The 23,639-nt window shown below is 36.2% G+C and overlaps 1 protein-coding gene across 1 annotated transcript; it reads left to right on the forward strand.

Annotated features, from left to right (window-relative positions):
* The first annotated feature begins 208 nt into the window (after positions 1-208).
* LOC144854058 (uncharacterized) lies at positions 209-17,994 on the forward strand. The gene is made up of 19 exons (XM_078711941.1): positions 209-265; positions 2,655-2,796; positions 3,279-3,374; positions 4,163-4,244; positions 4,989-5,118; positions 5,505-5,676; positions 5,859-6,057; positions 7,887-8,060; positions 8,556-8,658; positions 9,124-9,214; positions 9,530-9,656; positions 10,422-10,542; positions 11,019-11,139; positions 11,955-12,195; positions 12,750-13,025; positions 13,795-13,984; positions 14,254-15,369; positions 15,751-15,938; positions 16,120-17,994. Exons 2-18 carry the CDS (start codon positions 2,669-2,671, stop codon positions 15,903-15,905), a joined length of 3,522 nt encoding a protein of 1,173 aa, XP_078568067.1. The 5' UTR covers positions 209-265; positions 2,655-2,668; the 3' UTR covers positions 15,906-15,938; positions 16,120-17,994.
* Positions 17,995-23,639: the final 5,645 nt, after the last annotated feature.

Raw genomic sequence — 23,639 nt, forward strand, 5'->3', positions numbered from 1 at the left:
TTTTCTTGCTCCTATACTTTACATGCATTAACGGAGACAAGTTTGACACAAATTGATCTGCATATCACGTGACTATAATCCAATGTCGTAACTCTTTATTTTGTAGAGGATTTTGAATTATTTGGCCCAATCTGTTATTTATTTTGAGGCGGCATAATTTTAATTTTATCGCTGGCAACGCTGGGTACACGTACTACTCGACTGTGTGTGACGTGTGGTGGCCGGCAAATTTCAAATTGTCGCTGTGAAATTACAATATAAAAAGGTACTTAAAGATTTATAAATTTGTTGAACACCTAAATACGATCCTACTTTGTATATACTATATGCCTAGTATTTTGTTATTAAGCTAAATACTGTATTGCGTATTGCTATACCAAATATAAAAGCAGCTGCAGATGAGAGAGAAGGCGAGAGGAAGAGAGTCGAGTCCGCCCCGCCCGGAGTCCGGACGGCCGGCCGTGTACCGAGGGTCCTCCTAAATACCAAGACCTACCAAGAACTACCAAGACCTACCAAGAACTACCAAGACCTGTCAATTTAAAGTGTTAATTTAACGAAATATGATATATATAGACTTCTAATAGCATTTCCAACAATAAAACCTTAATTTTAGCGCGATATAGACACCAAAAATGTTAAATAATCGACAAGCTTCGCGTTCGCGAAACGAACTGAGTTGATGCATACATTGCGTCACAAATGTCCGTATTGCGTCAACTAGTATGACCTACCAAGAACTACCAAGACCTGTCAATTTAAAGTGTTATTTTAACGAAATATGATATATATAGACTTCTAATAGCATTTCCAACAATTAAACCTCAATTTCAGCGCGATATAGACACCAAAAATGTTACGAAAATGTTAAATAATCGACAAGCTTCGTGAAATGAACTGAGTTGTTGATGCATACATTGCGTCACAAATGTCCGTATTGCGTCAACTAGTATGGCTCACTGACACTCGACGCAGTTCTCCTCTGTCATAGGCCTACTGGGTCGTAGGCCTACATTTACCATTTTTGGTGTCTATATCGCGCTACAATTGAGGTGTTATTGTTTGAAAAGCTATTAGAAGTCTATATATATTATATTTCGTTAAAATAACACTTTAAATTGACAGGTCTTGGTAGTTCTTGGTAGGTCATACTAGTTGACGCAATACGGACATTTGTGACGCAATGTATGCATCAACTCAGTTCGTTTCGCGAACGCGAAGCTTGTCGATTATTTAACATTTTTGGTGTCTATATAGCGCCAAAATTTAGGTTTTATTGTTGGAAATGCTATTAGAAGTCTATATATATCATATTTCGTTAAATTAACACTTTAAATTGACAGGTCTTGGTAGGTCTTGGTAGTTCTTGGTAGGTCTTGGTAGGTCTTGGTATTTAGGAGGACCCTGTACCGATATCCTCTATATGTAGGCCTAGCCTAAACTTAGCCATAGCCAACGAGCTGAATATATCGTTAAATATCCGTTGATACAATTAGATGACATATACATTGATTGGATAGTTAAGGATACTGATCACCCTGTTTAACAAATACTTTACATTACAATCATCAATTAAACGGGACGGTAGGATACAAGTTCCAATAAAACAGAACCAGCAGATACTTAGGCCTATGCCTTTGTTGCAAATGTTATCCATAAACTACAGTATATAACTCACATCACCATTGATAAAATACTGTATTTTAGTTAAGAATATGTAAATGAAACTTTTTAAACTACAACTTTTTAAGCGTTTTTAATTTAAGTTTTTGTCCAATAATGTTAAAGATGTATTGTCCCCCTAAAAAAATAATTCTTAAAAACATTTTTGTTGAATATTCCATTTTAATGTAACATAATAGTTATCCACTTTGACCAAAAATTGGATCGAAACAAAATATGTATTTACCTGAAAAAATGTAATTTAATGCAAAAAATGGCTGCCAGCCAATGGATTTTTGGTTGAATTTAACCATTTATTTATTGTGTCATTTTACAAGTGAAAACATTTTTTTTTCGTTTTTTTTCTATGGAAGTGATTAACTTTATTAAAACTACAAAATAACATATTCAAAGTCTGATTTAATTAATCTTCATTTTTTTTATATATTTTATTATATCTGTTTTTTGTTGTACTTATATATATTTTCTAATCTTTAAGAAGAATTTCTATTATTATTTACTATGATAAGGACAAATAAAGCTTTTCAGTATCCAGTGTTCACTGTTCAGTATTCTATTTGGTGTTACTGTACTGTAGCAATAAAAGTCAATTCATGGTGTCCTCATTGTTTGCATAAAAGCTAATAGGATTTGTTGGAAGTTTTCTGTCAATGTATGTATATTCATCCGACAATACAGTACTTACATTGTTTTAAACATACATAAAACCTTCATTTATATATAAAGTCTATATCTAGAGTTAGTTTGACCACAATCCAAATTTATAAATAATTAATGATATTAAGAATACATGTATTATTTGTGGCAAATCATTAAACAACAATAAACATTATTTAAATACCCTTTAATTTTAAGCAAAAGTTAAAAATGAAATTTAACAATGAACGGGCAGTCAGACAGACACAGAGATAATCATAGACAAGAAATTAGGCTCAATATCGCTAAATCCATGATGAATGTTTTTTTTCCAGAAATTTTAAATGAAATGAACCGGACGAAAGCTGATGGAAAGTTTGACCCTACAGGTCAAAGAAATATTTTCTTTAACAACATCCTTCTTTTGGGGTTTGAGCCAGGGGCTATGGAAGCAAAACACTCTATTCCATTTACAAAGTAAGCTAATTAAGTTCTTTACAGAAGAGTAAGTCTGTATGCCTACTGTAGTACTACTAGACATGCAGTGTTATATGCATACCATAAAAGTCAGACAGATAAAAAACTACAGTATTTTATTCAATGCATCATGTACATGCTTCTTCCCTTAGGGTCACGTCCTGTCAGTGCATCCAACTACTGCCTCCCCTGTCCATGACAGTAGCTGTGTGTGAACTAGCATTGGGGTAACCCTATACACATTTCGGAAGATGTACTAGGTTTTTTAAAGTGCTACACAGGGCCTATGGTTTATTGTCCTTATCCGAGAAGACTTGTTCTACCACCAAAACTATAAAGCAAGTGAGTCTTGTACCCTTACCAATATTATGGCTGCGCATTGCGTTTCCACCATCTTAACCACTCGGCCACTTACTCACATAGACCATGTTCTGAATATTTTAAAAACTCCACCTCAAATTATGTATTTGTATTCATTACAGAGACATGTTTGCAATGCCCAACAAGAAGGCGTTTGAAGTCGTTATGCATTTTCTGCTGAATCGTCTGAACCCAGCCTTAGCTAAAGAAAGATTTAGGTATGTTTTAAGTATGGAAAAAATGATACTTAATGTAATAATAACTAATACAGTAAATCAGGCTGCATCTGATAAAAGTTGTCGTATCAAAGTTAAACCTATAGGCCCTATGTTAGTTCTCATCTCATTCATATGTTTTATTCCTCTGTTGTTCAATCAATCATTTCTTATTGTATTATTGTTTGGTTTTCTCATATCAATGTAAACAGTAAAAGTCAAATTCAGAGATTAGTAAATAAGGCCAGCAGAGTTATCGGTGTAGAAGTGAAACCTTTAGATGAAATGTTTAATACACTCATACTTCAAAAATTTGACACAATTATGCAAGACCCATCACACCCATTACATTCAGACATCATTATAAGTAGATCAGGAAGGGTTAGACTGACACAGAAAAAAATATCCACAAACCGTTTCAGATTTTCACCAATGTACATAGCATGCAATTTATTTAACAAAAACTTTTCAAGATAGTCACTTGTATCATTTGTATTTATTTTTATTGTTATCACATCATATTATTTATTCTACTCAGGTACAAAACATATCTCGAAATTGTTAGCAATTTTGACAATAAAGTTATCTTGTATCTTGTATCTTGTATCTTGTACCTAACAAATGCCACTACTGGTGGCTATAATATGTACCATATCTGCTTAACACCCAAAAGTACAGGTAATTGCCAGTGTCAATATATAACTATATAAATTCCCTAAAGCACAATAATACAAATGTATGATGTTATTTTATTAGCCTAAAGTCTTTTAATTGGTTTTTCATTTTCATAGAGTGTGTTATCCTATTTGTGACAAAAAACAGGATCAGCTTTTCCGGAGAGCTGTTACACATTGGCTCACAGAAATAACTAAGGTATATTTAAAATAATTGATGTGATCAATAGTCTTCGGCTAAAAGCAGCTTAAAAAAGCTTTGTCTACACTATCAAATTAGTTTGACAAAAAAAAGCGCCCAAATATGGTAGTGATATGATGTCGTTGGTAGCCGTTTAGACAGAGCTTTATACATTGAGTTGCTTTATGGTAGTGATATGATGTCGTTGGTAGTTTAGACAGAGCTTTATACATTGAGTTGCTTTATGGTAGTGATATGATGTCGTTGGTAGTTTAGACAGAGCTTTATACATTGAGTTGCTTTATGGTAGTGATATGATGTCGTTGGTAGTTTAGACAGAGCTTTATACATTGAGTTGCTTTATGGTAGTGATATGATGTCGTTGGTAGTTTAGACAGAGCTTTATACATTGAGTTGCTTTATGGTAGTGATATGATGTCGTTGGTAGTTTAGACAGAGCTTTATACATTGAGTTGCTTTATGGTAGTGATATGATGTCGTTGGTAGTTTAGACAGAGCTTTATACATTGAGTTGCTTTATGGTAGTGATATGATGTCGTTGGTAGTTTAGACAGAGCTTTATACATTGAGTTGCTTTATGGTAGTGATATGATGTCGTGGTAGTTTAGACAGAGCTTTATACATTGAGTTGCTTTCAATATTGTCATCGTCACGTGACACAATATGTAAAAGATACAGTAGGTTAAGAGATCACAGATCAAATATTTTACCCTGATACATCACATGTATTACTTTTTATAGGATGATCATGAGGCTTACCTTCCAAGAATATCGCCCTCATTGTTGATGTCTCCATCTGGTGACAAGTTTTACAGCCTCCTCCTTCATCTGTCAGCTCATGTCCTTCTTACAGTGGCTAGATCATCACATGGTAAGTTGGTTCGGCTTTCTTTAGAGGTTTGAGTACCAGGAGAAAGTTGAGAGAGATGGATCAGGAGTGCAGCTAACAACACTACACTGGGAGATGTTAATGTCCCGTGGTTGGGTCTAGTGGTGAAGCACCCTGCAAGCAGTTCTCACAATTCAGGTATTTGTAATATATAGGGTTAAAGACACACAATCATGATAAAAGCAGGCCTATGTTATTTTATATTGTGTTTTTTGCAACATATTCACATAATCATAAATTCAACTCTCCCCAATTAAATTACAGAGAAAGCAAAACTATTTATTGTATTTATTACATCCTATATCCTATCCCTTAATACATAAATGTGTTAACGACACTAAAATATAATTTCCATTGTAATATTTTAGGGCTAAAAGGTAGAGATTTATTGCAACGCCCTCGTTTGGTTCCTTCTTCAATACATCTGGGTGGTGTGATGGCTAAGACGGTAGGTGCATCAGTAGTACGTCATCGTAAACGTTTCTTGGACCAATTACAGGAAACAACAGCCATGCAGGACCAGTGGCTCGATTATGCTGCGTAAGTTATTTAAGATAACTAATATTTTTGTAAATTCAGTATTTTATTTGTGAATTACAATTAAGCATATTTGATGTTTACACAATTAAAAATTAACAAAACTATTAACATATGACTTTATTATGTTCTTAAAAGTATTATAACGTCAAAAAGTTGTTACTTCAACAAAATTTTACTTTCAGAGAGCTTACAAAAGAACACCGCACAATAACAAAATCAATTCGAGGAGTGGAAAAAAAATTACATGATCTGTATGATAAAGCGAATCAGTTGGCCAAGGAGCGAGGAAGTCCGCCTCCAATCAGGCGACGCCAGTCCGGGGATTGTTTTGAAGGGGAACCAGAAGTTCAAGCAATACGAAGAACAAAGAAAGTTCAAAAGGTGATGTAAAACAAGATATTATTTTCTCTTTACCCCTTGCAGCAGGCGTGTTGACAATCTCTTAATCATGCACTACTTCTTGCAGCAGGCATGTTCACTATCTCTCAATCATGCACTGCCCCTTGCAGCAGGCATGTTCACAATCTCTCAATCATACACTACCCCTTGCAGCAGGCATGTTGACAATCTCTCAATCTCATTCACTGCCCCTTGCAGTAGGCATGTTCACTATCTCTCAATCATGCACTACCCCTTGCAACAGGCATGTTGACAATCTCTCAATCATGCACTACCCCTTGCAGTAGGCATGTTGACTATCTCTCAATCATGCACTACCCCTTGCAGTAGGCATGTTCACTATCTCTCAATCATGCACTACTCCTTGCAGCAGGCATGTTCACATTCAATCATGCACTACCTCTTGCAGCAGGCATGTTCACTATCTCTCAATCATGCATTACCCCTTGCAGCAGGCATGTTCACTATCTCTCAATCATGCACTACCCCTTGCAGCAGGCATGTTCACTATCTCTCAATCATGCACTACCTCTTGCAGCAGGCATGTTCACATTCAATCATGCACTACCCCTTGCAGCAGGCATGTTCACATTCAATCATGCACTACCCCTTGCAGCAGGCATGTTCACATTCAATCATGCACTACCTCTTGCAGCAGGCATGTTCACATTCAATATCTTAATCATGCACTGCCCCTTGCAGCAGGCATGTTCACTATCTCTCAATCATGCATTACCCCTTGCAGCAGGCATGTTCACTATCTCTCAATCATGCACTACCCCTTGCAGCAGGCATGTTCACTATCTCTCAATCATGCACTACCTCTTGCAGCAGGCATGTTCACATTCAATCATGCACTACCCCTTGCAGCAGGCATGTTCACATTCAATCATGCACTACCCCTTGCAGCAGGCATGTTCACATTCAATCATGCACTACCTCTTGCAGCAGGCATGTTCACATTCAATCTCTTAATCATGCACTGCCCCTTGCAGCAGGCATGTTCACTATCTCTCAATCATGCATTACCCCTTGCAGCAGGCATGTTCACTATCTCTCAATCATGCACTACCCCTTGCAGCAGGCATGTTCACTATCTCTCAATCATGCACTACCTCTTGCAGCAGGCATGTTCACATTCAATCATGCACTACCCCTTGCAGCAGGCATGTTCACATTCAATCATGCACTACCCCTTGCAGCAGGCATGTTCACATTCAATCATGCACTACCTCTTGCAGCAGGCATGTTCACATTCAATCTCTTAATCATGCACTACTCCTTGCAGCAGGCATGTTCACATTCAATCTCTCAATCATGCACTACCTCTTGCAGCAGGCATGTTCACATTCAATCTCTTAATCATGCACTGCCCCTTGCAGCAGGCATGTTCACATTCAATCTCTTAATCATGCACTACTCCTTGCAGCAGGCATGTTCACAATCTCTCAATCATGCACTACCCCTTTCAGCAGGAATGTTGACAATCTCTTAATCGTGCACTACCCCTTACAGTAGGCATGTTGACTATCTCTCAATCATACACTACCCCTTGCAGCAGGCATGTTTTTCAATCTCTCAATCATGCATTACCCCTTGCAGCAGGCATGTTCACAATCTTCAGTTCAGTTCAACATTCAAGTTAGTGCCACCATTCCAAATGTGAAATGTCTTTAAAGATATATTTTCCTTCATGAAAAATAATTTTTTTTGTTGAATATGCCATTTTGTGATTAACTTTATTAAAAATTACAAAATAACCCTATTCAGTATTCAGTCTTATCTTCATTTTTCATGTTTGTTTCATATAGGTTCGTGAGCTGTGGAAGTCTGTAAATGAACTTTACAATGTACAAAAACCAGAGCGTGATGTGTTGCAATCAATTTTAGATGGTGCTGCAAATCGTTTCAAATTGGATGCCAGCAATATCCACATACACATTCCTGAAATGCTGCTAAGAGAGTGTGAAAAGGAGTTACAAAGAGTGAGTCAATTATAAGAATTTATCCTTTAATATTATCAATTTATAATACTTGGTAAATAAATTAAATGCAAGGTCAAGTGTTTCTGATAGAAGTCTTGTTTACATACGGATTTAAACCTGGAGGTGCAGTGTTACACATCTGGTTTTTGTGCATCTTTCTGAGGGTAAAGGGTAACCCTTATGTCCACCTCAACCACTGTTGTTGTTTGAGCGCCATTTGGTGGCAGCTTTATGGATTTAAACCTGGAGGTGCAGTGTTACACATCTGGTTTTTGTGCATCTTTCTGAGGGTAGAGGGTAACCCTTATGTCCACCTCAACCGCTGTTGTTGTCTGTTGTACCAGTGTACAATTCAGCCCTTAGGTTGTAAACACAGCTTATTTTCCTCACATTTACAATTAGTAACGCAATTTGTATTGTAGGTTTATAGATTTGCACTGTATGTTTAGTTATTCAATATGAGTGATGTCAATTGCAATCTTATTTTGTTTTCAGAGAAATTTGAGCAATACATACGAAGGTGGCAAGTTAAATCTGGTGACGCTGATTCAATTATGGAACTTATCACTTCATTTATACTTGGAACAGCTTAATCAAGGTTAGGGTTAGGGTTAGGGCTAACTTATCACTTCATTTATACTTGGAACAGCTTAATCAAGGTTATTACTCACAATTAAGTATAGTTATGGTTTGATATTTTTTCCAACTGATTTTGAGCTAGTGACAAAACCTCACCTGTCATTTTTTAAATGTGAAATAATTCCAAATACAAGTTTATTTAAAATTGTTTTTATTAATTTTATTTATTATTTTGTTATATTATAGTCTGTGGTATTTTTCAAATTTAATCCTAATTATTACAAACAAACCCAAAATACAAAGTGATTTTTCAATATGTTTTATTGTTGTATTGTAAACTGAAATGAAGGTTAGTGTCGCACTACACATTTGAAGGTTTTGAAAAATGTCAGTAACAAACAAAGTAGTCAACCAACAATTATAAAATGATAATTACAAATTAATTAATTAAATTGATTTTTACTTTAGTTTTAATTAATTTCAGCATCATTACCTGATTTTGGAGAACTTTCACCAACTGTAATTAGACAAGTTCATGATCATCACACTCACCTGGTGAACACACAGGCATTAAGGTAGTAGGCTGCCAGTCTATACCACTTATTTTATATTTCTTTGCCATAGTAGGCTGCCAGTCTACACCACTTATTTTTTATTTCTTTACCATAGTAGGCTGCCAGTCTATACCACTTATTTTATATTTCTTTACCATAGTAGGCTGCCAGTCTATACCACTTATTTTATATTTCTTTACCATAGTAGGCTGCCAGTCTACACCAATTATGTCTTAACCAAGTACAATTGTTAATTCAAAATGTTCAATAGTTAGGGTAAAATAAACTTTTCTTTTCTTATTTTGTATTGCATTAAATTATATTCTTTTTATACAGATCAAATCTATCAGTTGAGTTATTACCAGAGCTTAAGGAGTCTATAGCAAACCTTACAGAGCAGATTGAAACTCTGGAGGATAGTACATTAAAACAACATCCCTTCTTAGGTTCTTCTAAAAATATGGTATGTAAAATTCATACAAGTAATTTGATGTTTACATGGTGTAATCGTAAATGGTTTATACTTTAAGTTTAGTTACAAATGCCCACCCCATTCCACTCCAGTATTTTTAAACTTTTTCAAGTAGAAATTCTGGTCATATTGATATCCAATAATAATACTCCATCAAATGTGGTTTAAAACATTTCCGATACAATTCTGGCATATTCATTACTATTTGTTTGGGTTTTTTGGCCTATTTAATATTAGTGTGTTGTGTTTTCATCAGCTGATCTTATTCATCTCCCTAAAGACAGTGGTGCTTAATTAACCACAGGCCCTTACCACTTTACTTGGATATAAGTTTTAACAATGAAAAAATGATATAAATAGTAACAGAATAATATAAATTGTATCAATTAACAATGGTTGAACTGTGAACACTGTAAGAAAAAAGTCAAAGGTTTGGGGACTTTCCTCTATAGTATAATGGACGATCCTGTAAAAGTGCCACAAACAAGTGGGTAGCATTAAAAAAAAAAAACAAAAAAAAAACTACTCATGTCGAAAAACCGTTACATTAAAATAAGTAAAATTATGTTTTCAAATTTCAAACAGTGGTTAAGTCCTTATCTGAGAAGAATTGTTCCACCACCAAAACTAAAAGCAAGTCGGCCCTTTAGGTACAATAAATGACACCCCTGCCTTAACCGCTCGGCCGTTTGACCCGCTCGTATAGTATATATATTCTGAAGTCTTCTAATATTGCTGAATTGACTGATCTTTCAGTTTGATAATCTTACTCTGCTACCATCAACACCACCAGTATCATTTCAACCAGACACAATTTTAAGAGATGCTACTCCAAAGGAACTAGCACGTACACTGCTGCAAAGGTCTCCAGATATTTGTAAGCATACTTTCTACTTTAAGCCAATAATTACATTTCTAACATTGTTCACCTTGTCAACTAATGTTGATGAAGAGAAAATAAATGCTCAAAGTAAAATTTACCAATGTAACCTGATTTAAAAAAATAGAATACGTTGATAATTTGTCTTGTTTGAGGCTTAAAACATTTTTTCAGTGGTTAGGGAATTTCTATAGAGCTTATTAATATTCATGAGCTTCTTGGCGTTTTTGCTATTTAAAATTGGGGCAGAACCAATTTTCTTGTAAAAATGAGATAATTTCATGAAAAAAGGCTATTATGAATGTAAATATTTGTCAAAATTGTATAAGAATAGCTATTCATTTCTATGTTTTATTGTATAGTAAAAAAAACCACGATTTTAAAAATTGTCACCTTATGTACATAGCAGTGTAATAAATGTGATTTACATGATAGAAGGCATTACCATATACATATATAACTTTGTTTTGTAGTGGATACACCAGAAGCAACTACTCTTCTGAGAAGTGTAATTGATAAAGAGGCTTTGAAACATGCAGGCCTAGAACAAGGAACACCAGTCAGCACTGCCAAGCACTTGATGACCAATATTGGGTTTGAAAATACTATAAACTTATTTTAAAATTTACATTTTAACATTCATTGTAAAAAGAGCCATACATATTGTAAAAACTAAAGTTCACAAGTAACAATTGTTTTAAAATATCAATTTGAGCTTTAATTTGAGCTGATACCAGTTTTCCAGAATACAGTTGGACCACTTCCAAGATGGCCCTCGCAGACTTAAAGGCCAGGTGCGGGCAAAAAATTTCTATTGATCATACATTCCAATAATTATCAATCTATAGTTTCCCCTATGTTTCATAATTTTTTGGGATTTTATTTGTGTTACACGAGCTTATTGAAAATAAGCACTTTCTTATCAGTGGGGGGATAGTTCAAATTACACAGTAAAATCTCTATTCTTTTGTACACAAATGTGGTAAATAGAGAGGCATTTTAAAAAGCTATGAAAAATAAACGGTGTGTTAAAAAATGTTATCAGATGACTAAATATAGGTAATATAACTTGAATTTTACATTTCTGGTATTTTTATTCAACTTCAGATTTTTATTTTCATGCTATAGCAAAAATTATCCACCGTATATCCACCATCTTTTTTCACCTTCTAGGGAGTCACCAGACATGTTATTACATTAGGTTAAACTACCTAACTACTGAAAAGAAGTCTTCCTGTTTTTTATGGCAGAATTTTGCCAAATTTTGTATTTGACCGTATTAAGGGAAATTCATGTTTTTTCGTCTTGATTTCTGTTACAAATATTTGATTTATGTACAATTAACCAGATATTATATTTAAAATTCATGCCTGTACCTGAGCTTTAAAATAATTATATTTTGTTTTTAGTTCCAAATTGCCGAAACCAATTAAAACCGTTGAGGGTAGTGGCATAGAAGAAAGAAAAAGAGTAAAATCGGCACCATCTAAGGCCCAGTCAACACCAATCCACTGTCAACCACTAAAGCAGCATATGGTAACCCCAAAGGGGTCAAATCGTAAGAGTTGGCATCAAACAATCGGAAACCAAACAGTGAAGGCTAACAGAGACAGTAGAAAGGGCATGATTAATACAGACTTCAAGAAAAAGGTTTAGTCTTCAATAATCATCTTTTTTTAATATCGCCTTTGATTGCATGCTTTGATAATACAGTACCTTTTATTGAAGTCCAGGTTGGCAGAAATAATGAAATAGTGTAGTAATGATTTTGAATTTCTGATGTACTGTATATATATATAAACACATCAGGCAAAGAACATTAATTCTAAACCGCCCGGTGATATACTGAAATTTAATTAATTAATTTGAAACGATAAAGATGAGGAAATCTGTGAGAATGAGAAAAAGTCGACCCAACCGAGACTCGAACTCGGACCGTCTGCTTGATATGCAGCTGTCCTAACCATTAGACCACTGAGGCTTTCATGGTATTGTTCAAACTCGATTATATATATATGTTCAGAAAATCCAATTTTGTTTGTCTTTCTTGTTTGTGTTCATGACATGTTCAAAGATATATCGTAGCTTTTAAGTTCACCAAAACACATTTTTGATAACACTTTGTTGAACAGAGACCAAGATAACCTGTAGTCATCAATCATAATGAAAAAAAAAAATTTACCATAATTTATCCTGCATTACAGCCAAAAAGAGAGCATCGTAACCACCATCATCCAAAATCAGCAATCAAAGCTGCCACAACGAACAACAGAAAAATAGCTGAAGACAATCCAGTGTATATGGACAGCATAACAACTGTAGTTGCCACACCAATTAGTGACTTCAATGCTTCCATTAACAGAAAACCAGATTGGAGCGCAAGAAGACCAGCTATAAGACATGAAATTCATACAAGAACACCAGTAATGTCAACAGCTAAGTCAACTGCTGCTGCTGCTCATTTGATTCTTGCAGAGCAGGTGTGTGATTATATTTTTATTGTTATAGCTCTCTTAGTAGGCATACTATACTGCTAAAAATGTTTTAGTAATTTGTTATAACAAGATAATGTTGCAGCCTATTTTTTTAACCAATTTGGTTTTATTGGTGATTGTTTTAAGGCTATGATTGTGTTTATTTTAACTTTATCAGAAAAAAACAGTTTGTCGGCACTGCCATTTCTAGTGCCCCAGAAGTTTTTTTAAAACCATTTTAAAAACTGGTACAAAAACAGGCCCTTAAATGTATTCCATACTGTATTGTAAACTCACACAACCTGAAGACGAATGGAAAGAACTCAGTGTTAGACCTAACTAACTCACACAACCTGAAGACGAATGGAAAGAACTCAGTGTTAGACCTAAACTCACACAACCTGAAGACCAATGGAAAGAACTCAGTGTTAGACCTAAACTCACACAACCTGAAGACGAATGGAAAGAACTCAGTGTTAGACCTAACTAACTCACACAACCTGAAGACCAATGGAAAGAACTCAGTGTTAGACCTAACTAACTCACACAACCTGAAGACCAATGGAAAGAACTCAGTGTTAGACCTAACTAACTCACACAACCTGAAGACCAATGGAAAGAACTCAGTGTTAGACCTAACTTTGTTGTCTCAGAATTAAGACCATTTCATTCTTGTAGTCTTACTGTAGATCTCAACAGATCCAAGATATATTCTCAGTGTAATCTTGATATTGGATTTAGCCACTGGTATTGATATTAATGTTTATTGTGATAGATTGCTAATGCTGTGGCTGGAACAGCTGAAGATGGCAATACACCACTGGCCTTAGATGACCCACTGGCTGCATTAGCAACGACTCCCTTTACTACCAGAGACAAACTTGGTCGAACTCCAGAAAATACTGAAAAAATGGAAGAAGATAATGAAATGAACTCGATGATGCCAACTAAAAAGCTTTTTGATGGTAAGTTGACACACTATAATGACACTGTATGGAGGTAGTGGCACTGTATCTTGCCCTTTTAATCCCAAAGTTATGTGTTCAAAACAGATTCTTGATAAACAATATAATTTTCCCAATATTTAATTTAAACTGTACAATTATCATGGGTTTAAGGCTGTGTGCTGAAATGGGTTAGGGTTAGTTCTCACCTGTATTTTTGGGATCAAACAGACATTACCAAGAGTGGAATATTTATGTTATAATAATATACAATCATTTTAATTTTGTAGATAGTTTAATGGATTCCCCAAATGTTCAGAAACTTGGTTCCTCAGAGTTTTCTGAAAAAACATCTGTGTCGAAAGAATTTCCTGTAGAAAAGAATGTGCCAACAGAAAAGCTAATTGATGTCCAGAATAGCAGTAGTTACAGTCATAAAGAATCGCCCATCAATTTTGTTGAAAAGAATTCCCAGGCCATGCCTCAAGTTGATAAAATGAAAGAGTTTCATCCAAAATTAGATTTAGAATTACAAACATTAGATTCTCCACTTTTAGCAACTCCAGAAGGACTAAATGATTTTCAAAGTGATCTTTCAGAAATCTTTGCATCAAAAACACCGATTTTACCTCTAAGATCAAGACAGCGACTGGAAGCACGAAAGGACAGTTCTGTAGATTCTCCCATTACGGAGAGTATTCATACTAGTAATTTGTTAAAAACCCCACTGTCAATTGAAAACGAACTGCATGCCCGATCAATGAAATCATTTAGTGAAATGCCTGTGGGGAGTTCATCATCACCAGGCAGTGACTTATCTGATGGAATCATAGCAAATGATCATCTTCAAACAAGGTTGTCAGTTAGAAGTAGTGAATTATCTGATGAAAGTGTGACAAAAAGTACATTGAAATACCGGACTCATAGTGGTGACTCACAAAAGAGTGTTCACTTCTCTGACGATTGTCAAGAAAGCATTAATGATAATGTGTTAATAAACAAAGATGAAAGTCAAGTTTTAAGCTTTGTAAAATCAACTGAAAAGAGAAACAATTTAAGTTTAATTTTTTCAGAAGATGAATGTTTTGATTTGGATAAATTAAGACCAGTAGAGGACGTTTTGCATCACTTCTCACCTGGCATGACACCAGTGAATTTACAAAGACATGGAGAAATGGAAATACTTGATCATGATTCTCCATTTGATATCACAAAGCATGATGCAACCGTTTCATTACTAGAAAGGTTAAAGCTGAATTCAGACATCAAATCGCCAATACACCTAACAAAATCACCAGACCGTCTTGAATCTTCAGTTTCTAGCAGTCTTCATGATGATGCAGATGAACGGTTAATCCTCTTTGATGATGACGAATGGAACAAAAGCTCTGATTTTGATCTTCTAGGTAAATCTTTTTTTAAATATTTGTAATTTGTGAAAGTGAAACTGTTTGAGATATTTATTCATGAATATTATTGATAAATCTTTGAACAAAAAATAATTTGTATACAAACTTGAATTCTGAAGTGATGTGTGTGGGATTAATTTTATTTATTCTGTTTATCACTGATTATATATATTGTAGCCAATAAAACATTCAATGTAGGTGTTCTACCACACATCAGCCTGATGTTTACATCAATATGGTTAAAACGATATTGAATATATAGTGTATACAATAGACGAACAAGATTCAATTTATTGTCACAAAATTTAAAAAGCATACAAATGTTTACATGCTGCTTTAGTTATTTATATATTTCGTTATTAAATTTGATGCTGATAGATGATGGTGATGATTCAATTTTAATGCTGTCATCTCCAATGCAAGAGAATTATAAACCTGCCATCAACCACATGCACTCTCCAGTAACTGGTAGTGATAGTTCCTCAATTATTCAGATGACGTCACCCAAGGTTGGACAGCTCATTGACATTTGAGATATCACCATCGAATATAAAGAAATTCACCAGGTAATTTTAAGTGTGTCATTTCATTAAGTATGATTCGACCATTATTTGGCATTACATTTCAGAGTTTCTTGCAACAAAACAATATAAATCATTGACATTTCAACATTTGAAAAAAGAATTTAATTATTAAGACTATATTTAAACAGAATATTGATTGGATGTGTACTCATTCATCCTTCAGATGTTATAGTATTAGAGAGATCACTTATGGATGAGATCCAACTGGAAAATGATGTACTGATGCACAGATGATATGATCACTCGTCCTTGTCAGATGGCAGTACTGTTAGACAGAGTTCATTTATACATTAGATGGCACACCACATTTCATCAGTTGGCAGTACTGTTAGACAGAGTTCATTTATACATTAGATGGCACACCGCATTTCATCAGATGGCAGTACTGTTAGACAGAGTTCATTTATACATTAGATGGCACACCACATTTCATCAGATGGCAGTACTGTTAGACAGAGTTCATTTATACATTAGATGGCACACTACATTTCATCAGATGGCAGTACTGTTAGACAGAGTTCATTTATACATTAGATGGCACACTACATTTCATCAGATGGCAGTACTGTTAGACAGAGTTCATTTATACATTAGATGGCACACCACATGCCTGGATGACTTGGTTTGCCCTTATGACAATTAAAGCCTTTAGATGTTTTTTAAAGATGAAATTAGAAAATGACATTGATGACATCATCAATTTGAGTCATCCGACAATGCTTTCAGGCATGTTTTGTTGATTAGAGGGAAAATTTATTTTAATATAATTTAATATTATATTCCGCCGGAGAACTGCACTTAACAATAACATAAGAACTAACCCTAACCTACAGTTAAAAAAGCATTTGCTTTATTGTTTATTATTGCTATTCTTTCAAAACTTCTTAGGCACTATTATTGTACCCACTATGTTGTCAGAGGTTTCAAACAATGATGATCCAGCTCATGAGAAAGTAGGAAATTTAGGGGTGTTTTTTTAGTTGTATATGTTTTATAATACTGTACAAGTTTTTAAAACTACTTATGCTGATAATGTGTGTATTTCCACATCTCTGTTATATATGATAAAATATACCTGCATGGGAAACACTTATATTTTCTTGAATTGTATTCAATACCATGTATGTTGGTATACAGATAACAAAATAAATAATAATAATAGTTACAGTAAGTGAAAAAATTAAAAATAATCATTAATTTAATCTTTTTATTATTATTGTTTTTTTCATTTCATTACATATATAAATTATGAATTTCTTCCTGTAAGATAATTTTCTGTCAAGATACAAGGTATTGAAAGAATAGCAACGATATGGTTTATGTTATAGTGTTATTCCTTTATTAATAGTTTCCATATGCAAGATACAAGGTATTGAAAGAATAGCAACGATATGGTTTATGTTATAGTGTTATTCCTTTATTAATAGTTTATTGAAAGAATAGCAACGATATGGTTTATGTTATAGTGTTATTCCTTTATTAATAGTTTATTGAAAGAATAGCAACGATATGGTTTATGTTATAGTGTTATTCCTTTATTAATAGTTTATTGAAAGAATAGCAACGATATGGTTTATGTTATAGTGTTATTCCTTTATTAATAGTTTATTGAAAGAATAGCAACGATATGGTTTATGTTATAGTGTTATTCCTTTATTAATAGTTTCCATATGCATTGAATTGTATTGTATAAAAATGTTGTAAATATATTAATTTTTGTAAATATGATTCAATTATTTTATTTCAATATTTATAATTTAAATGTCTCATTACCAAAAAGGTGATTTGACAAGATAATCACAACAAATCAATACAAATTACGATTTTAATGCTAATCATACATTTTTAATTAAATATGGTTTGCATCAACTTATGAAATATAATATGTTCCTCCCATTTGTGATTCATCCATTGAATTTAATATTATGGAGAGACCATGCTTTAGTTTAGTTTAATGTGTTCAATATTAGTTCTAGATGTATTGTCCCCCAACAACATGAAAAATGAAGATTAATAAAATCTGATTTTGAATAGGGCATTTTCTAGTTTTTATAAAGTCTGTAGAAAAAAAAATTGCACGAGATAAGACAGATTTCCAAGAAATTTTTCCTGGGAAGACGGAATTACTTATTTTTTTCAAAATATTTTGGTATGAATCGATGACCTACTCTACCATTTGCCATCCCAGTTCCGCGAACTTTTTTGCGTCTACGCTCTCAACGGCGAATAAGTAACTGGCTTTAACGAACGTTATAACACTTGACCTACTTAATTTTTTAAAAATATTTTTGTATGGATCGATGACCATTGACCTACTCTACCATTTGCCATCCCAGTTCCGCGAACTTTTTTGCGTCTACGCCCTCAACGGCGAATAAGTAACTGACTTTTACGAACGTTATAACACTTGACCTACCTATTTTTTCCAAAATATTTTGGTATGAATCGACGACCCTTGACCTACTTTACCATTTGCCACCCCAGTTCCGCGAACTTTTTTGCATCTACGCCCTCTACGGCGAATAAGTAACTGGCTTTAACGAACGTTATAACACTTGACCTACTTAATTTTTCCAAAATATTTTGGTATGAATCGATGACCCTTGACCTACTCTACCATTTGCCACCCCAGTTCCGCGAACTTTTTTGCATCTACGCCCTCTACGGCGAATAAGTAACTGGCTTTACGAACGTTATAACACTTGACCTACTTAATTTTTTCAAAATATTTTGGTATGAATCGATGACCCTTGACCTACTCTACCATTTGCCACCCCAGTTCCGCGAACTTGTTTGCGTCTACGCCCTCAACGGCGAATAAGTAACTGGCTTTAATGAACGTTATAACACTTGACCTACTTAATTTTTCCAAAATATTTTGGTATGAATCGATGACCCTTGATCTACTTTACCATTTGCCACCCAGTTCCGCGAACTTTTTTGCGTCTACGCCCTCTACGGCGAATAAGTAACTGGCTTTACGAACGTTATAATACTTGACATACTTAATTTTTAAAAAATATTTTGGTATGGATCGATGACCCTTGACCTACTTTATCATTTGCCACACCAGTTCCTCGAACTTTTTTTTGCGTATACGCTACGGCGAATAAGTAACTGGCTTTAACGAACGTTATAACACTTGACCTACTTAATTTTTTAAAAATATTTTTGTATGGATCGATGACCATTGACCTACTCTACCATTTGCCATCCCAGTTCCGCGAACTTTTTTGCGTCTACGCCCTCAACGGCGAATAAGTAACTGGCTTTTACGAACGTTATAACACTTGACCTACCTATTTTTTCCAAAATATTTTGGTATGAATCGACGACCCTTGACCTACTTTACCATTTGCCACCCCAGTTCCGCGAACTTTTTTGCATCTACGCCCTCTACGGCGAATAAGTAACTGGCTTTAACGAACGTTATAACACTTGACCTACTTAATTTTTCCAAAATATTTTGGTATGAATCGATGACCCTTGACCTACTCTACCATTTGCCACCCCAGTTCCGCGAACTTTTTTGCATCTACGCCCTCTACGGCGAATAAGTAACTGGCTTTACGAACGTTATAACACTTGACCTACTTAATTTTTTCAAAATATTTTGGTATGAATCGATGACCCTTGACCTACTCTACCATTTGCCACCCCAGTTCCGCGAACTTGTTTGCGTCTACGCCCTCAACGGCGAATAAGTAACTGGCTTTAATGAACGTTATAACACTTGACCTACTTAATTTTTCCAAAATATTTTGGTATGAATCGATGACCCTTGATCTACTTTACCATTTGCCACCCAGTTCCGCGAACTTTTTTGCGTCTACGCCCTCTACGGCGAATAAGTAACTGGCTTTACGAACGTTATAATACTTGACATACTTAATTTTTAAAAAATATTTTGGTATGGATCGATGACCCTTGACCTACTTTATCATTTGCCACACCAGTTCCTCGAACTTTTTTTTGCGTATACGCTACGGCGAATAAGTAACTGGCTTTAACGAACGTTATAACACTTGACCTACTTAATTTTTTAAAAATATTTTTGTATGGATCGATGACCATTGACCTACTCTACCATTTGCCATCCCAGTTCCGCGAACTTTTTTGCGTCTACGCCCTCAACGGCGAATAAGTAACTGGCTTTTACGAACGTTATAACACTTGACCTACCTATTTTTTCCAAAATATTTTGGTATGAATCGACGACCCTTGACCTACTTTACCATTTGCCACCCCAGTTCCGCGAACTTTTTTGCATCTACGCCCTCTACGGCGAATAAGTAACTGGCTTTAACGAACGTTATAACACTTGACCTACTTAATTTTTCCAAAATATTTTGGTATGAATCGATGACCCTTGACCTACTCTACCATTTGCCACCCCAGTTCCGCGAACTTTTTTGCATCTACGCCCTCTACGGCGAATAAGTAACTGGCTTTACGAACGTTATAACACTTGACCTACTTAATTTTTTCAAAATATTTTGGTATGAATCGATGACCCTTGACCTACTCTACCATTTGCCACCCCAGTTCCGCGAACTTGTTTGCGTCTACGCCCTCAACGGCGAATAAGTAACTGGCTTTAATGAACGTTATAACACTTGACCTACTTAATTTTTCCAAAATATTTTGGTATGAATCGATGACCCTTGATCTACTTTACCATTTGCCACCCAGTTCCGCGAACTTTTTTTGCGTCTACACCCTCTACGGCGAATAAGTAACTGGCTTTACGAACGTTATAATACTTGACATACTTAATTTTTAAAAAATATTTTGGTATGGATCGATGACCCTTGACCTACTTTATCATTTGCCACACCAGTTCCTCGAACTTTTTTTTGCGTATACGCTACGGCGAATAAGTAACTGGCTTTAACGAACGTTATAACACTTGACCTACTTAATTTTTTAAAAATATTTTTGTATGGATCGATGACCATTGACCTACTCTACCATTTGCCATCCCAGTTCCGCGAACTTTTTTGCGTCTACGCCCTCAACGGCGAATAAGTAACTGGCTTTTACGAACGTTATAACACTTGACCTACCTATTTTTCCCAAAATATTTTGGTATGAATCGACGACCCTTGACCTACTTTACCATTTGCCACACCAGTTCCGCGAACTTTTTTGCATCTACGCCCTCTACGGCGAATAAGTAACTGGCTTTAACGAACGTTATAACACTTGACCTACTTAATTTTTCCAAAATATTTTGGTATGAATCGATGACCCTTGATCTACTTTACCATTTGCCACCCAGTTCCGCGAACTTTTTTGCGTCTACGCCCTCTACGGCGAATAAGTAACTGGCTTTACGAACGTTATAATACTTGACATACTTAATTTTTAAAAAATATTTTGGTATGGATCGATGACCCTTGACCTACTTTATCATTTGCCACACCAGTTCCTCGAACTTTTTTTTGCGTATACGCTACGGCGAATAAGTAACTGGCTTTAACGAACGTTATAACACTTGACCTACTTATTTTTTTCAAAATATTTTGGTATGAATCGATGACCCTTGACCTACTCTACCATTTGCCACCCCAGCTCCGCGAACTTTTTTTGCATCTACGCCCTCTACGGCGAATAAGTAACTGGGTTAGGGTTAAGGGTTAAGGGTTAAGGGTTAGGGGTTAAGGGTTAGGGGTTAAGGGTTAAGGGTTAAGGGTTAAGGGTTAAGGGTTAAGGGTTAAGGGTTAAGGGTTAGGGGTTAAGGGTTAAGGGTTAAGGGTTAAGGGTTAAGGGTTAAGGGTTAAGGGTTAGGGTTAGGGTTAGGGTTAGGGTTAGGGTTAGGGTTAGGGTTAGGGTTAGGGGTTAGGGTTAGGGGTTAGGGGTTAGGGTTAGGGTTAGGGTTAGGGTTAGGGTTAGGGTTAGGGTTAGGGTTAGGGTTAGGGTTAGGGTTAGGGTTAGGGTTAGGGTTAGGGTTAGGGTTAGGGTTAGGGTTAGGGTTAGGGTTAGGGTTAGGGTTAGGGTTAGGGTTAGGGTTAGGGTTAGGGTTAGGGTTAGGGTTAGGGTTAGGGTTAGGGTTAGGGTTAGGGTTAGGGTTAGGGTTAGGGTTAGGGTTAGGGTTAGGGTTAGGGTTAGGGTTAGGGTTAGGGTTAGGGTTAGGGTTAGGGTTAGGGTTAGGGTTAGGGTTAGGGTTAGGGTTAGGGTTAGGGTTAGGGTTAGGGTTAGGGTTAGGGTTAGGGTTAGGGTTAGGGTTAGGGTTAGGGTTAGGGTTAGGGTTAGGGTTAGGGTTAGGGTTAGGGTTAGGGTTAGGGTTAGGGTTAGGGTTAGGGTTAGGGTTAGGGTTAGGGTTAGGGTTAGGGTTAGGGTTAGGGTTAGGGTTAGGGTTAGGGTTAGGGTTAGGGTTAGGGTTAGGGTTAGGGTTAGGGTTAGGGTTAGGGTTAGGGTTAGGGTTAGGGTTAGGGTTAGGGTTAGGGTTAGGGTTAGGGTTAGGGTTAGGGTTAGGGTTAGGGTTAGGGTTAGGGTTAGGGTTAGGGTTAGGGTTAGGGTTAGGGTTAGGGTTAGGGTTAGGGTTAGGGTTAGGGTTAGGGTTAGGGTTAGGGTTAGGGTTAGGGTTAGGGTTAGGGTTAGGGTTAGGGTTAGGGTTAGGGTTAGGGTTAGGGTTAGGGTTAGGGTTAGGGTTAGGGTTAGGGTTAGGGTTAGGGTTAGGGTTAGGGTTAGGGTTAGGGTTAGGGTTAGGGTTAGGGTTAGGGTTAGGGTTAGGGTTAGGGTTAGGGTTAGGGTTAGGGTTAGGGTTAGGGTTAGGGTTAGGGTTAGGGTTAGGGTTAGGGTTAGGGTTAGGGTTAGGGTTAGGGTTAGGGTTAGGGTTAGGGTTAGGGTTAGGGTTAGGGTTAGGGTTAGGGTTAGGGTTAGGGTTAGGGTTAGGGTTAGGGTTAGGGTTAGGGTTAGGGTTAGGGTTAGGGTTAGGGTTAGGGTTAGGGTTAGGGTTAGGGTTAGGGTTAGGGTTAGGGTTAGGGTTAGGGTTAGGGTTAGGGTTAGGGTTAGGGTTAGGGTTAGGGTTAGGGTTAGGGTTAGGGTTAGGGTTAGGGTTAGGGTTAGGGTTAGGGTTAGGGTTAGGGTTAGGGTTAGGGTTAGGGTTAGGGTTAGGGTTAGGGTTAGGGTTAGGGTTAGGGTTAGGGTTAGGGTTAGGGTTAGGGTTAGGGTTAGGGTTAGGGTTAGGGTTAGGGTTAGGGTTAGGGTTAGGGTTAGGGTTAGGGTTAGGGTTAGGGTTAGGGTTAGGGTTAGGGTTAGGGTTAGGGTTAGGGTTAGGGTTAGGGTTAGGGTTAGGGTTAGGGTTAGGGTTAGGGTTAGGGTTAGGGTTAGGGTTAGGGTTAGGGTTAGGGTTAGGGTTAGGGTTAGGGTTAGGGTTAGGGTTAGGGTTAGGGTTAGGGTTAGGGTTAGGGTTAGGGTTAGGGTTAGGGTTAGGGTTAGGGTTAGGGTTAGGGTTAGGGTTAGGGTTAGGGTTAGGGTTAGGGTTAGGGTTAGGGTTAGGGTTAGGGTTAGGGTTAGGGTTAGGGTTAGGGTTAGGGTTAGGGTTAGGGTTAGGGTTAGGGTTAGGGTTAGGGTTAGGGTTAGGGTTAGGGTTAGGGTTAGGGTTAGGGTTAGGGTTAGGGTTAGGGTTAGGGTTAGGGTTAGGGTTAGGGTTAGGGTTAGGGTTAGGGTTAGGGTTAG

This window comes from Antedon bifida, chromosome 10 (assembly GCF_963402885.1).
Source record: "Antedon bifida chromosome 10, ecAntBifi1.1, whole genome shotgun sequence".
NCBI classification, from domain to species: domain Eukaryota; kingdom Metazoa; phylum Echinodermata; class Crinoidea; order Comatulida; family Antedonidae; genus Antedon; species Antedon bifida.